The sequence below is a fragment of the Hylobates moloch genome, unplaced genomic scaffold (assembly GCF_009828535.3).
Source record: "Hylobates moloch isolate HMO894 unplaced genomic scaffold, HMol_V3 SCAFFOLD_14, whole genome shotgun sequence".
Taxonomy (NCBI): domain Eukaryota; kingdom Metazoa; phylum Chordata; class Mammalia; order Primates; family Hylobatidae; genus Hylobates; species Hylobates moloch.
In genome coordinates, this window is record NW_026652289.1 from 1,374,028 (window position 1) to 1,391,223 (window position 17,196).

General features: G+C 42.8%; 1 protein-coding gene across 11 annotated transcripts in view; it reads right to left on the reverse strand.

Annotated features, from left to right (window-relative positions):
- Positions 1-1,977: 1,977 nt before the first annotated feature.
- ADARB1 (adenosine deaminase RNA specific B1) overlaps positions 1,978-17,196 on the reverse strand; it is a 165,300-nt gene continuing 150,081 nt past the window's right edge. For 8 of the 11 annotated variants that reach the window (XM_032174577.2, XM_032174574.2, XM_058428048.1 and 5 more), the window contains 2 exons: positions 7,341-7,519; positions 1,978-6,335 (listed from right to left, as the gene is read on the reverse strand). In XM_032174577.2, coding sequence (XP_032030468.1) covers positions 6,156-6,335; positions 7,341-7,519 — 359 coding nt within the window. In that variant the 3' untranslated portion in view covers positions 1,978-6,155. The remainder of the gene's footprint in view (positions 6,336-7,340; positions 7,520-17,196) is intronic. The other 3 variants (XR_009209882.1, XM_058428047.1, XM_058428050.1) reach the window with 3 other exon arrangements.

Here is a 17,196-nt window from a genome sequence, read left to right on the forward strand (position 1 = left end):
TGGGGATGTTTTCACCGATGAGTCAGGCGAAGGTGAAGCAGCAGGACGAATGTCAGAGCTTCACTCGTTCAGTGACTGAGCGACTTCTTTGCTTAAGTAGGTAACAGTTTCCAGAGGCTGTGAGACAGTTTCTTCAATTTTCTGTGCCACTCACAATGTAACAGCTACATTTGCAGTTTGATCTGCATCTTCCTCCACCACTTTCTAGGTCTAGAGACAATCACAACAGTGAGTCAAGCCCTGAGTCATGGTGTCTGTGGCTATCAGTGGTGTGAAACCTCCCACCACAACTAATTCCAAGCTACTGATGTGAGTCCCCAGACGCAGCCTAGGAGGGGCATGCCCACCATTGTAGAGTATGTGCACAGTAAGAACAGATCGTAGTAAAATGCAGCAAAAAGTAGGAAGTGACGAGTTTCGAGTATTTGTTACCTTTTTTTAAAATATCATTCTGAGTTTATAAAACGTGACTTTAAATAACAGCTGCGTTCACCTACTGGTGGGCCAGGTTCCTGGCACTGCAGCCTCCAGCAGTGGCACGCTGATGCCTGGTCCAGTGCTCTGGGCTCGCCAGGCCCCCTCTGGCTGACCATCTGCCTCGCAAGACTTCTCTGTGAGGCCACCCTGATCCCAGTACTTACCATTGCAGCCCACCCCACTGCACCATCCTCACCTGCTTTTTCTTTCTTCCCAGGCACCATTCCCTGACACTGGCGTCTGGTGTGTTATTTGCTTTCCTGCGGAGCAGCAGCTGTTTGGGGGGGAGTCTGTGTTGTGTTCACCAACCTGTTCCAAGCACCTGGAATAGTGCCTTCCGGGTCGGCCTTCATTACGCATGTACTGAATAAAAGCTCAAGAACCTCAACATTTACAGTCAGGCTCTATGAGATTCACTATACAGTATCTCGTAAAAAGCAAAACTTTTATCTTACGTGGTCAAATTCAGGACATTTCCCCAATTCCATGACAGAATAGTGAGTCCGAGTATTCCATCCGGTGTGGCCCCGGAGGCAGCTCCTGAAGAATCGCTGTTCAAAGGATTCACTTATCAGGGAGAGGGTTCCCTTCATTCTTTTCTCTGAAGCTTGTTTTTGCTGCAACATATTTTAACGTTTTTATTGTGGGAAATGGTTTCAAAATTGATGCAAATGAGAAACTCAAGTTACCTCTCTGTAATAGCTGTTTTTATTATTTGCATGATGCTTTTGGCTTTTCAAAATATTTTCCTAAATTTGTTTTTCATTTAATTGTAGAAACATGAGACAAATAGATATGCTTTTTACAAAGGAACACAAAATCAAAACCATCTCAAATCCCATGTCCACAGACCACGGCCAGACTCCCTCCTTGGCCAGCGTGGCCCACCTGTGCTTGTACAGTACATGAAGCATATATACACTGCTACCACCACGACACAGAAATGCCGCTTTGCTGCCAACTTTCCACTAATTGTGACTGTCCTTCCAGTGTTGTAACTAGAAATAACATAGTTCCATGGTGGCACTTAGCACCTGGTTTTTTTCACTGCACCCCAGCACCCGTGTCACCATTGCCTCTTATTAGTGTGTAGGTTCTTCCTGTGTTCTATCTGCAAGTAACATGAGGGCAACGAGTAACATGGGCATGTGTCAACATCCATTTTATATGCAGGATGAGAGTAAGGCAGCTGCATACTTTTCCTCTACACCACCTTATATATAGGAGAGGCGCCAACATGCTCTCCAGGACGACGGTGAAGAAGTCAAGAATCTAACAGGGGTGGGGACTGAGGGGAGACTGTCCCAAGTTGGGGAAATTCAAGTAGCACTGGTGCAAGCACAGCAGGTGACGAGACCAGGTGGAGTCAGAGCTGCAGCTCTTGGGCGGGACTCAGCCACCTTTTCAGGTTATGCATGTGGGCATCCATCCCCAGGCCTGCTAGTGCAGCCAAGGACAGAAATAATTTGAAAGGAAAAGAAAGTCTCAGCAACACCAGAGTAGTGAAACATTTTCTTTTTATTGAGAACATCTCAAATCCTTTGTCTGTATTTGACAGCGTCTCATGCTCAGTTCCGGCTGGTCTTGGTGCGAGAGGAAGCTCATGCAGTTGTAACGTGTGGTGTATACACAGATTTACATACAGAGAACACTGAGGATTGCATCTTAGCAACATGTTTCTCAGCCGAATTACATTCATATTAAGTGTCCAGATTCTAAAATCAAATTAAAAGCATGTAATCCAAAGCCTGAAAAAGCAAACAGCTTTAGGGGCTGACTCCATTAGCGTTCCATAGACTGTGCTTTTAACCGTTCAGTTCATGTTTAATGGCCCATCGGTTCCTTACATACCATCAGCTTATGCTGTGGCCAAAAGAAGTGTTCTTGTGGCTTGGTACTCGTCCCTTCAAACAGTAAACAAGAAAGTGCAGACGGTGCTGCCAGAGACAGGAGGATTTTCACACGAGACTGAAAAAGCCAACACACCCTTACAACTAAGTCATGGTCGAGTCAGACCTGCCATCCACCTCCACCAGTCCCTGGCACCCGGCAGGTCAGAGGTTTCTCTAATTCTATTCCCCGGCATCAAGTGAACACTAGAACTCACACGGAAGGCCCCGAGCACCCACTCCTCACCCAGGGAGATTGTCACAAAACACACTAGGGGGCAGAGACGCTGTAAACTGGACACACACGGAACACAATGCCCTTTCCACTTACATAGCGTGGGGATGATAAAAAGGAATCTTTTGAGCAAGTCTATATTTTACAGAATTTAGAGGTGGGAAAGATGGCCAATTTTCCTTCTTTATGCCTGGGGCAGACCACCCGCTTCTGGGGTAAAGTATTTGAGAAGGAAAAAGAGCCATTGTACATGTGTTTGTTTTGAGACATGGGCAGATCCGGATGTGCAGTCTCCAGAGCTTCGCTAATCCCATCCTCAGATCTGCGCACAATGTGAAGACGGAGCCGTCCCCTCCTCAGAGTACCTGTGTGAGATTACAAGGAGAGACAGTCTTCACAAAGAAAGTGGCGATTCCACAGCCTGGAGATAAATATGGTTATTTGAATAAAAATAAATTCCACAGAAATCCATGCCTTGTGAGATACTGGCTTGCACATTTTAAAATAATTGCTTTTAATTACAAAAAATTCTCCAAAATAGGAAAAGATGATGAAAAGTTAAATTAAGACTCAGAATCAAAACTGCAGTTCTTTGGCGTCCCTTGCTGGGAAGAGGTGGGCCTGGCGTATGACCAGGTGATGAGAGCCGAGGAAGGTGATGACGACATCCATCTGGGCCTGTCGCTGCCTCATGGCACAGAATACACCGCCCCACCTGAGACCTCCCACTAGCAGGACTCTGTCCCTGGCAGAGCTGTACCTGAGTGGTCCTGAGGGGCAGTGTCTTTGTGGAATTAATACTTCAGGTTTAGCTAACAAAACAAAACAAAACAGAAGCCCTCTCTTCCCCTACTTGTCAAAATGTCCTCAAAATGTAGTATTTTTTCTTAAAAAATCAAGTTCCTGCTTGTGTTGAATTTTCTGCTAAGTCTCTAAAACCCACCCACATCAAGGACACTGGATGCAAAATGACACGTCAATGAAACAGCTATAGTCTAATGCACACCGAGCGCTCAGAAGGGAGGGATTAAAGTGCTAAGTTCCCTGATCTGTCTCAGGGAGGAGTCAGCATTCTGTATTTTATTTATTTTTTTTTCTGATTACAGATGAGCTGTCCTAGGAGCAGTGCAGAGCCTCTGGTCCCCTGCACATCACCTTCCTCCCCACAGCCGCCCCCCGCTCCTGCCCAGGGCTCCCGGAACCCAACTCCTCCCCACCCAGGGCTCTCCGAACCCAACTCCTCCCTACAGCCGCCCCGCCCAGGGCCCCCCAAACCCAGTTGCCTTGGCTGCCTTCCTCCTGCCTGGACGGCTTGGGATAGGATGCCCTGTGCCTGTCCTCAAGGCTGCACGAGGCCACCCCAGAAAGGCGCCATCTCACATGGTCTCAAGGCAGCTGCTCAGGCCCCACAAGGTGAGACGCTCACTTATTTGGGGTGGTACAGGGAGCAATCATGCACACTTTAGCTATTACCTGACAGAAGGGAAAAGCCAGACATACCGGGGAGTTTTGTTATGTATATGGAATATATTAACACTAAATTTGGTAACCAAAATCCACATATTTTTAAAAACTAAGTCCATCTCCCAATCCCCATTAGAAAAAAATACAATTTATCAAGACAATAAAAATGCACAGACTTACAAGGTGTTTTTTCTAGAGTGTGCAAGAGTCTGCTTGGAGGAAGGCCAGCGACAACAGACACCTCTCCTTCTGCAGGTGCAGAACCCCAGCACGATCTGCCTAAACAAAACCCCACTGTGGTGATGCAGTGGCTGAGACGCCCACTCTGACTGCTTCAGGGAGACAACTACCCTCTTCGGTAGAGGCGGCGGCTGGTGTGGGGCAGATGTTCTAGCCGCTGAACCGGGTCATGTCCCCAACGATGAGCCCTAAGCAGCACCCCTTCCTGCCGCACTGGGACGAGATCTGTGTGGACACACGCGGATGGGGCTCCCGACATCAGGAGGCACAGCCCCCGCCAAAGCCATGGTGCTTCAGTTTTGGGGTCTGAGCTCCCAGCGTCCAGTGGGAGGATGATGCCCCTCTGCCCCTGTTCTGGTTTCCTAGGCCCATCACGGACACACAGGTGCCAACACCCTGGATTTCGCTGTGGCAGGTGTATGCTGTGGGGTAAGGTCTGCACCAATCTCTCCCCATGGCCCCAGGAGACCCACCTGAGCACCCTCTAGAGCCTTGGAGCTGGGCACTGCACTGGCAGGCAGAGCACTTCTCTCAGCTCCTCTTTCATCCTGAGCGGAGGCAACAAGGCACCTGGTACAAATCTCTGAGCTTGGTGGAGGTGGTCCACACAGGGCCCTCGCCCGCCGCGCTCCTGACCTCCTGGGCTGGCTCCCTCTGTCGTGGGGCCGTCCCGTGCACTCTGGGTGCTGGGCAGCCCTGAGCTCCCGTCGGGACTGTCAGCGTCTGGTCTGCACTATGCCAGCAGCACGTGGTCTCACCAGCTCTCACTTGGATGCTTTTTATTTTTCAAACATGTCTTTGATAAAGCTGGAAACAATAATTTAAAACTACGGCATTTTCCAAGAATGAGTATCTACTGAAATCATTCTACTTCCATCCTGTGAAAGCCTTCGGGCAGTCATCCACATCCATTCAATTCAGAGGAAGGAACAGAGGGAACTTAGGCCATGTATTGTGCAGTAGCCCTCCTGATTCCTTCTAGTCCATAAAAGTTAAATATCCTTTAAAAAACCTGAATGAATGGCCAGCCCGGGGTTACTGGCCATGTTTTATCTGTGATTAACTTAGAAGTAAACTGAGAAAAGTTTTCCATGATCTGATCCTACAAGGAGTACAGAAGCTTCTAGAGGAGGCTGAGGGCTACAGGTGCCTGGGTCACGCCTCTGCAGGACACACAGTCACCGCTGCGGGACCCCATGTGCGTGACAGGGCCACACTACATCATGCTGGGAGTCTGCTCCTCAGGGAGAGACTGTTACAACCTAGTGTGTGGAACTACCCAGGGAGGTACCTACGGAGAAAAGACACCTAAGTTGAGACAGACGTGTGGCGATTTCCTTTAGGCTACTATTTCCTACTTCTATTTTCCCACCCTCCTCCATATATAGATGCTTTTTTGCAATTAAAATAATGTGGCATAAAAGTGACCTGACATAATTACTTCTTATTTTATAAACCACATTCCTAGCTCTGAATAAATTATTTATTCAAGAATTTCACACAAAGTAATTTCTATTTTCCTAAACTTAAGGAAGCCCTACTCAGTAGAACTCAATTTCTAAACGTAAACCATGATTGAAAGCAGTCACTGGACGGTTCAGAAGGCGAAACGCTGCGGCAGAGATGCCAGGCGGCGATGCTGGGCCCTGACGCACCCCATCCCCTCCCCACACTGCGCACCTGCCCCAGGTCTGATGTGAGATGCTGGGGACAACCATGGACACCTGGTGGTCCCGTGTCCCCCTACTCCCTCCCCAAGGTATGCACCTGCCCCCAGTTCAGATGTGAGGTTCTGGAGGACGACGCTGGATGCCCACAGCCCCCTGCACCCCCCATCATGTCTGCCCGGGTCAGGGCGTGAGTGAGAACTGGTCCTGCTCGGTGGGCTTCTCCACCCAGGCCCCCAGCCCCGCCTTGATGAAGGCTGTGAACAGACGCGCCTTGGCGGCCTGGTACTCCTTTGCCGCCAGCTTGGACTCATGGTACACGTTGGGCTTGGTAATCTTGGAGCGTAGTAAGTGGGAGGGAACCTGTGAAGGGATAAAAAACAAATGCAACTGTTGACGCTGTAACAGATGAAAATAACACCTAATAAGATGCCAAAACATGGCCTTTAGAACTGCATTGGCTTCTGGGGGGAAAGCAACCCAGAGGAAGGTGCCTTCTGCCAAAGGAACGGCTTCACACAGAACAAGGTGCGGCGTCTCCTAAGGGCTGAGTTATCGCCAAGTTCCGGTCTTGCTGGTCAAACAGGCAGCTACAGACCCGCGAGTTCTGAAGACATGCTTCTGGGAAACCACCAACAGTTAATTCAAGTTTCATTTTTAACTATAAGAAGCACCACTGATGTTATGTCTGTGTTATCGCCCTGATGACCTCGGAGGCCTTCCCTCATATGGCTGGTAACTCCTTTCTGTGTGGACCTTGGACTTGTGGCAGCTGGCCTGGGTGCTGCCCCTGTGTGAACAGGACCCTCCTGGGCACTGTCACTTCTGGCTATACCTCCCATGCCAGTGCACAATGCTGGTCTCAGAATAAATAGATGCCATCTACTTGATTGAAGAATAAACACAAACTAGTAATACCCTGACTTACTATATAAAGTTTTATTCTGGGGAAAAAAGGGCCCCACAGCTAATTCAAAAGGTTTAAAAACTCTACTGAAGGGTTATCAGAATCCAAGCAATTTTTGTGTTGCTGAGAAGGAGGGGACAGCAGGGTGACTGGCCCTGCGTTTTGCATAATGACTTTCAATATCTGACAGTAAGGGAAGTTTCCACCATGCACAGTGGCCTGGCAGTGGGTGTTACTCTGCAGCAGGAGGAAAAGAGCTGCCTTTGAGATGGCATTAAGGTTTCAGGGACATGGCCATACTTCTAAGCTAAAACAATCCGAAGGAACAATCATTCCAAATGATCGTTTTCGGAAGCTGGGCATGATGACATGATGAAACAATTTAAGTTACAGGAGGTGTGAGGACGGACAAGCTATTGGGGAAGTGGAGCCGGCGCATTGCGGTGAGGGCGCCTCAGTACCTTGCCGTGCACACGCATCCAGCGACAGTACAACGCGTGCTTACACAGGCGGGACGCGCGGCCCAGCTCATCCTTCCCAGTCGTGGCGTTGATGACCTCAATAGCGGAGTCGCCTACCGTCCAGTTGACACTGAAGTTGGGGGCCTTCCCTGGCTGCCGTGCTTCTGCATTGCTGATGCCTGAAATGGAAGACACAGGAAGGTGGTGTGAAGCCCGCTTTCACCCCCAGGGAGGGAGCAGCCAGGGGCGGCACACTGTGCTCAGACATGGCCACAGAAGTGCGTGGTGGGGGAATTCTGCCTGCCAAGGAATATACGCAGACTTGAGTGTGCATCTGCCGTGGCAGTGGCCTCACACTCTTCCACTGCCACCAGAACAGGAGCAGTGTTGAGAAAGCAGAACTGACCCATGGGTATGCACTTGTCTGATAGGGCAGGGGGGCAGAAGGTTGACGGAAACCTGAAATTATGAGACTTCTGACAGGTGTGTCTTTTCTCACTCTGGCACTGATGGAGCCAGGAACCTTGGCAGCCTGAGGGTGGATGGGTGGGAGCCACTTCTGAGACTAATGCAAGGTCCCACGAGGTCGTGCAGGTGGGGGTTGCTCCTGTATCACACCCACCTCTGGCGCTCATGCCTGCATGTGCTCCCCTGCCACTGAGAGGCCAGGCATGTTCAGGTCACGTGGCTTTGCATGTGTGACATCCATGATGCAATAGGAAACCCTAATTCTTAACAAGTGTCTTGAAATGGTTCACAAGAGTCTTGAAAAAGTTCATAGAAAATGCTTATTATGAAAAAACCTCATGGATTTCAAAATTTTTTGGCACCAAAATAAACTTGTACTAACTTGCTGAAACATGTCTGAATAGGATCTAGTTTGAGGCACTAAGAAGATTAAGACATCTGTTTGAAAAGCGCTCCTATCAGAGCTGCATGACTTCTGCTAAAATTGAAGCAAGAACAAACATCAAACAGGAGATAAAAATAGCTTTTACAAAGACAATCCTGAAGAAAATGCATAATGCAAAAAAAAAAAAAAAAAAAAAGGCTACCAAGAGGCGGAAGGGGCCCAGTCAAAGCACAGGCCAACTGGCCAAAGCACAGGCCATGGCAGCATTTTTGGGATGATCAAGGTGTTTTGCTTGTTGGGTTCACGTGGAGGGCCAAAGGATGGTAACACCTGCTTATGATGACAGTGTTTCGAGAAAGTGAGCCAAAGCTTTAGCAGAAAACCCCCTGGGGAAGCTTCGCCAGAGACTTTCACCATAACAAAGCACCTATTCATTCCTCTCATCAAACAAGGGCAACCGTGTGAGGGTTTCGATAGGAAATCATGAGCCATTCACCTTATGGTGGTTGCAAATCCACCTCGTTTGGCTCCGTCTGACTTCTTTTTGTTTCCTAATCTCAAAAATTCCTTAACGGGCACCCTTAAGGAATTTTTCTTCAGTTAATAATGTAAGAAAGGCTGCACTGACATGGTTAAACTCCCAAGACATTCAGTTCTTTTTTTTGAGACGGAGTCTCTCTTGTTGCCAGGCTGGAGTGTGTGGTGTGATCTCGTCTCGCTGAAACCTCCACCTCCTGGGTTCAAGCGATTCTCCTGCCTCTGCCTCCCGAGTAGCTGGGACTACAGGCACATGCCACCACGCCCAGCTGGTTTTTGTATTTTTAGTAGAGATGGGGTTTCACCATGTTGGCCAGGATGGTCTCGATCTCCTGACTTCATGATCCTCCCGCCTCGGCCTCCCAAAGTGTTGGGATTACAGGCATGAGCCACCGCACCCAGCCACCATTCAGTTCTTTAGGGACAATCTAAATGGCTAGGATCAGCACTTACAAAAATGTCTTGAATTTGATGGAGCTTATGTTGAGAAATAAATTTTATATCTTTAAAAATTTTTTTATCTTTTAACTTTATGAACTTTTTGAAGGACCCTTGTACTTGTTTTCTTGCTGTGTTTAAACTATCTCATCTTAACTAATCACAGGCTAATTTTGCAGGGTTGAAAGTTTTTATTTTTTTACTATTTTTATTTATTTTTATTTTTTTTGAGACGGAGTCTCGCTCTGTCGCCCAGGCTGGAGTGCAGTGGCGCAATCTCGGCTCACCGCAAGCTCCGCCTCCCGGGTTCACGCCATTCTCCTGCCTCAGCCTCTCCGAGTAGCTGGGACTACAGGCACCCGCCACCACGCCCAGCTAATTTTTTTGTATTTTTAGTAGAGACGAGGTTTCACCGTGGTCTCGATCTCCTGACCTCGTGATCCGCCCACCTCGGCCTGAAAATTTTTAAAAAGATACTTGCATAACTCGGAATTGAATACATGTATCTGCATTTATATATTGAGCTTGATAATTCATATCACATGGATGTTATAGGCCACCAAAATCAAAACTAATTTAGGATATGAACCTTTAGAACATGCTTAGAACATGGGCAGACTCATATTCTGAACCCAGACACTTAACTGTCAAGCCCACTGGCCAAAAGCAGCACACTGCACTCTCAGATGACTCAGTACAACTCACTTCATGCCCTGTGGAGGCCACCTCCACCCTGTCACCATGCTCACTTGCTTTCAATGACCATTTATCCCTCCCTTGGAGAGATATTAAAACCCAGATGACAGTTTACTGCCAGAACAGTTTACTGTTCAGAGTAAGGAACCCAGGCAGAGTGTAGCAGATCCCCTGAGTTGAGAGTCAAGGGAAACCAAGTCAGCCAGATTTCATAAGACAGAGTACCGGAAGGAAGAGACATGCAGAGAGAGTGACCCTGGAGATACGCAGAGGGTGTCCTTGAATATCCTGTGGAGCACTGATCAGAGTACGCATGTTACTCAAGGCTGGGAAACAGCCTCCTGAGAGAATCAGAGGGAAAAGTGCCTGACATTCACATAGAGATGATACAGACATAAAGATATAAAAAGGACTAAGCCAAATTTCTAGAGATGAAAACTACAATGTATTAGATAAAAAATACACTTGATGGGACTAACCACAGAATAGAAACCACAGAAGAAAAGATTAGTGAACTTAAAGACACAGTAACAGAAACTATCAAAAATGAAACACAAAGAGAGAAAAAAAGAACAGAAAATCAGTGATATGGGGCAGGTTTAGGTAGGGTGAAATATGTGTAATTAGATTTCATGATGGTGAGGAGAGAGAAGGGGGAACAGAAAATATATCAGAAGAAAGATGAATAAAAAATTTCCAAATTTCATGAAACCAACAAACCCATGGATTAAAGAATTTCAATGAATCCCAAGCACAAGAAACATGAATAAAACTATACCAAAGCACAACAGAATAAACTGTTCAACACTAGTATTAAGAGAAAATCTTAAGCAAACCCAGAGCAAAAAGCACACAGAGGAATAAAGATAACAACACATTTCTTACCGGAAACAATGCAAACAAGAAGTCAGGGAAGCAATGTCTTTAAAGTGCTTAAAGGAGAAAAAGGACCCTGCCATTCCAGCAGAAATATATTTGTACAGCAAAATATACTTCAAAATGAAAGCAAAATACTTTCCCAGACATACCAGAGCTGAAACAATTGATCATCAGAAGACTTGTGCTACAAGGAATGTAAAAGGAAGTCCTCCAGCCAGAAGAAAAAATGATACCAAAATGGAAATCCAGATCTATACAAAGGAATGAAGAGCCCTGGAAATGATAGCTACATGGATAAATATACAAGAGGTTTTTTTTTCTTATTATTTAAATTCCTTTATAAGATAGTTATTAAGATGAAAATAACAATAATAAGATGTGGATTTTCTTAACATATGCAAGTGTCTGAAAACAATACCACAAAGGCTGGGAATGGAAAACCGGAAGCATCCTGTTGTAAGGTTCTTTTACTATATGTGAAGTAGTAAAATATCACTTGAAGGTAGACTGTGGTAAGAATGCATACTATAAACCCTAAAACCACCACCAAATTAACAAAAGTTACAGCTCAAAAGTCAAGAAGGAGTCAAAACAGAATCATCAAACACACCCAATTAAGGAAAAAGCAGTAAGAAAATGAGGAAAAAGTGAACAAAGAACATATGAAACACATAGAAAATAAGTAGCAAGATGAAATTTAAACCTAATAATATCAATAATAACAATAAATGTAGATGGTCTAAATACCTCAGTGAAAAGGCAGAGATTGTCCATGGTGGGACAGAGAAGCAAGATCCAAATATATAAATATATGCCTATAAGAAACATATTTTTAATATAAAGTACTTTAATATAAAGGGATAGAAGATACACTGTGCTAACACTAATCAAAAGAAAGTTGAAGAGGTTATATTAATCCCAAAGCAAATTTCAGAACAAACATTATTACCAGAAATAAACAGGGTCATCATATAATGGTAAAGGAGGTCAGTTTATTAAGATAAACCAACAATCCTAAATTTTTATGCATCTAATCACAGAGCTACAAAATACAGGAAGTAAAAACTCTAAAAAAGGGGAAGAAATAGATAATGTACAATTATAACTAAGAGATTTTCAATTCTGCCTCTCAATAACTGATAGACCAAGTAGAAGATCGGTAAGAATATAAAAGAAAATAAATAGTATAATCAAACAACTTGGCCTAATCAACATTTACAGATCACTCTACCCCAAAGTGGCAGATTCACATTCTTTCAAGTTTTGTGGAACACTTATAAAGATAGATCATATTCTGGTCCATAAAACCAAGTCTAATAAACTTAAAAGGACTGAAGTCATTAAATGAAACTAAAAAACCAACAACAGAAAGATCTCTGTAAAATCTCTAGTATTTTGAAACTAAATAGCAGACTTCTAAATAACCCAAGGGACAAAGTATTTTAATATAAGTGAAAATGAAAACATAACATATCATAATTTTTAAATGCTACAAAAGCAGTAAAAAGGGTCTTAAAACAATGACCTCAGCTAGCACCTTAAAAAACTACAAAAAGATGGGCAATTGAAACACCAGGTAAGCAGAAAAAAAAGAAATAATTAAAATCAGAGTAAAAATTATTGAAATATAAAACAAAAGACAAAAACACTGAACCTAAAAGTTGGCACTTAGAGATGAACAGAATTGATAAACTTCTAGCTAGATTGATCAGAAAAAAACAAGAGAAGATACAAATCATCAATATAAGGGATAAGACGATATCATTAGAGATATCACAGATATTAAAATGAATATTCTGAATGCTTTTATGCCAATATATTGGACAAATTAGACGAAATGGACAAATTCCCTGAAAGACAAATTACTGGAGCTTACTCAAGAAAAAAGATAAAAACAGATAACATGAATAGCCCTAAATCTATTATAGAAAAATAAATTGTAGTTAGAATTTTCTCACAAAGCAAACTTCAGGCCCAGTGGTTTCACTGGTGAATTTAACCATATATTTAAGAATCATACCAAATCCAAACCAACTCTTCCAGAAAACTGAAGAGAAAGAAATGCACCCTGACTCATTTTATACCTGACAAAGATACTAAACTAAAATGATGGACCAATATCCCTACAGACAAATATAAATACAAAAATTCTAAATGAAATTTTAGCAAACTGAATCCAACAATATATAAAACGAATAGCACATAATAACCATATAACATTTATCCAAAGATACAAAGTTGGTTTAATTTTTTTTTTAATGTCACCAGTAGCAAACTTTTTCTTATTGTTGTTTCAGATGGGGTCTCACTACATTGCCCAGGATGGCCTCAAACTCCGGGGCTCAAGTGATCCTCCTGCCTTAGTTCCCAAGTAGCTGGGACTATAGGCCCAAGTCACTGCAATGAAAGTAGTCATCTAAGAGCAGAAAAAAGGCATCTGACAAAATCCAACATACATTCTTGATTAAAAACGCTTAGTAAGCTATAAATAGAAAAAAAAAAATGTCCTTAAGCTGATGAAGACATCTGTAAAAAACCTACAGCAGCCAGATATGGTGGGTCATTCCTATAATCTCAGCACTTTGGGAGACTGAGGCAGGTGGGTTGCTTGAGGCCAGGAGTTCAAGACCAATCTGGGCAACACAGGAAGACACTGTCTCTATAAAAAATTTAAAAATGAACCAGGCATGGTGGCATGTACCTGTAGTCCCAGCTACTCAGGAGGCTGAGACAGGAGGATCACTTGAGCCTAGGAGTTTCAGGTTACAATGAGCTATGATCACGTTACTGCACTCCACCCTGGATGAAAGAGTGACACCTTGTCTCTAAAACAAAAAACAACAATAAAAAACCCTACAACCAACGTCATACCTAATGGTGAAAGACTGAATGTGTTCCCCCAAGATGACATGTAAGAGAAGGATGTCTGCTGTCATCACTTCTACTCAGCATTGTACTGGAGGTCCTAACCAGTGCAATGAGGATGTAGAACTGATGAGTGGACTATAAAATTGTTATGGAAATACAAAAAGGACCTAAGCAGCCAAGACAACTTTGAAAAAGTACAAAGTTGGAAGACTAACTCTACCTGACCTCAAAACTTATAATAAAACTATAGTAATCATGACAATGTAATACTGGCCTTTAGACAAAGAGATTAAAGGCAAACAACAGAGTCCAGAAATAGACCCACATGTATATATACATGCCAGCTGATTTTTGACAAGGGCACAAAGGCAATTCCATGAAGAAATGAGGAACATTTCGCTAAATGGTGCTAAATCAACTGGATGTATTACATGCCAAAAAACGAACTTCAGTTCATACTTCATACCCTACACAAACATGAACACAAGTGAAATATAGTCTTAAATGTAAAAATTGCAACTGTAAAATTTCTAATACAATATAAGAAGAAATCTTTGTAGCACTGACTTAGGCAAATATTTCTTAGATATAATATCAAAAGCATGATCCATCAAAGAAAATTTTTATAAATTAGATTTTGTCAAAATTAAAATTATGTGGTTTGTGTAAGACACTATGAAGAGAATTAAAAGACAAGCCACTGATTGGGAGAAAGCATTTTTCAAATCATATATCTGATAAAGGATCTGTATCTAGAAAATATAAATAACTCTCAAAACCCAGTAATAAGATGTTAAACAACTCAGTAAAAATGTGCATAAGTTTTGAACAGTTTATTCAAGAAGGCACAGGGATGGCAAATCAGCATGTGAAAGGGCATTCAACTTCATTAGTCATCAGAGCAATGCAAATTAAAACCACAATGGAATATCACTAAACATCTGCTAAAATGTCTAAAACAACCGCTCGTACTACGTGCTGGCATATAAGTGACAGAACTACAACTCTCGTACACTAGTGGCAGTAATGTAAAAATGGTACAACCATTTTGGAAAACAGGTTAATAGTTTTCTAAAAAGTTCAACATACACCTATCTTATGATTCAGCCATTCCACTCCTAGGTATCTACTAAAGAGAAATGGAAGCAAGCGCCCAAAGATTTGTACAGAAATGTTCTCGGCAGCTTTATAATATTAAAAGACTGGAGACAACCTAAATATCCATCAATATTTCAAGGGATAAACAAATTGTGGTTTATCCACACAGTGCAATGCTACTTAGCAATGAAAAGGAATGAACTATGGATAAACCCAACAACATAGATCAATCTCAAAGTGATTAAGCTGAGTGAAATAAGCTAGACCAAAATGGTGCAAACCTTTTGATGCCATTTATGTAAAATCCCAGAAAATGCAAACTCATCTATATAGACAGACGGTACATCCTGGGGATGGGAATGGGGATCGGGGAGAGGGAGGGATTATGAAGGAGTACTAAGACAATTTTGAAGTGGATAAGTATACCCATTATCTTTATTGTGGTGATGGTTGCACAGACCTAAACATAGGCCAAAATGTATCAAATTGTATACTTTAAATATGCAGTTTATCATATGCCAATTATACCTCAATAAAGTTGTAAAAAGACACTAAAGATAATTTAAAAATAAAAAAATTGTTCTCATTAAAAAAATAACATTTGCTCACTGTGGACAATTCCAAAAATTCACACAAACCTTAGAAAAGAAAATTAAAGCTATAAAACCCAGAGACAACCACTATATATTTTGTAGTTCTTAAGCAGATATGTTTAGTAGAATCAGATATGAAGCTTTAAACAATAAGCACATTGAATCCTACCTCTGAGATTCTGATTGGGTAGGTTTTGGGCAGGACCCTGGCCACTGTCTTAAAAAAAAAAAATGCAAAAAAAAAAAAAAAAAAAAACCTTCATGAGTCTTTCCCCCCCCCCCCCCCCTTTTTTTTTTTTTTTTTAAGAAAAAGGGTCTTGCTCTGTCATCCAGGTTGGTATGCAGTGGCACGATCATAGCTCACTGCAACCTTGAACTCCTGGGCTCAAGCAATCCTCTCACCTCTACAGGCTCATGCCACCACATCCAGCTAAATTTTTTTTTTTTTTAACAGATAGGGTCTTGCTATGTTGCCCAGCATGGTCTCCTGGCCTCAAGTGATCCTCCCATCTCAGCCTCCCAGAGCACTGGAATTATAGGTATGAGCCACCATGCCTGGCTGAGTAATTCTTAAAGACTCTAGATTCTTAAACCCTCCTTCCTTCCTAGATGAGCTTTGCCATGTGAATGCATATTCTTTTCGTGTATACACACATATGCATATGTGAGCATACACATTCATGAACACATGCTGACTTCTGTAAAGCACTGAGATGTTATGGATCCTTTCTGATAACCTTCTCATGGATAAACTATACTAATAGGTATAAAATGAAACTATACTTAGGTTCCTGGGCATATTGCTAAATTTGATTTTATAGTATTTCATTTAGGAGTCTTGCATCTATAGTCATAGGAAATTCTGTGGCTTTTCTTTTTATTTGAGTTTTGTCGTTTTGGTATTTGGATTAGGTCAATTGCTCTTTTCTATGGCCTGGAAAGTTTATAGAGAGGTAGAATTACATGTTCTTTGATAGACAGATTAAACCATCTGTGAATTTGTTGGAAGGTAATTTGTGGACAACCTTTTCAATGTCTTCTCTGGAAATTTCCTTTGTTATATATTGTATTTCTTTTTGGGTTAACTTTGATAATTTACATCTTCTTATTTTTTCTTTGTTGCTGTTGACAGTTTCAAATTTATAAGTATCGGAGTTGAACAAAGAATTCTTTTGAAATCTTGATACATTCCAGGACCCCCACTGGATGCCTGAAACCACAGATAGTACCAAATCCTATATAACTATGTTTTCTTTCTATACATATACACCTATGATAAAGTTTAATTTATAAACAGGAAGAAGAGATTGACAACAATAACTAATATTAAAATAGAACAATTATAAGAATATACTGTAGTCAAAGTTATGTGAACGTGCTCTTTCTCTCTAAGTACTATAGTATTTTCCAACCTTGGTTGGCCTCCTGGAGAGGGGAACTGCAATAAGGAGTGGGACTGTACCCTCCTCCACATCTGCAGATATCCCTCAATTTCCACTTTGTTACTTTTGTTTTATCTGATATTAGATTAGATAGCCCTGGCAGTGGTAGATCTGTTTTATTGTTCTTTGAAGTCAATGTCTCTCTTAGTTTTACTATTTTTTTTTTCTTTTGAGATGGCAGGCTGAAGTGCAGTGGCACGATCTTGGCTCACTGCAACCTCCCCTCCTGGGTTCAAGCAATTCTCCTGCCTCAGCCTCCTGAGTAGCTGGGATTACAGGCGCCCGCTACTGTGCCCAGCTAATTTTTGTATTTTTAGGAGAGACGGGGTTTCACCATGTGGGCCAGGCTGGTCTCAAAATCCTGACCTCAGGTGATCCACCTGCCTCAGCCCCCCAAAGTGCTGGGATTACAGATGTGAGCCACCACGCCTGGCCAGTTTTACTAATCTTAA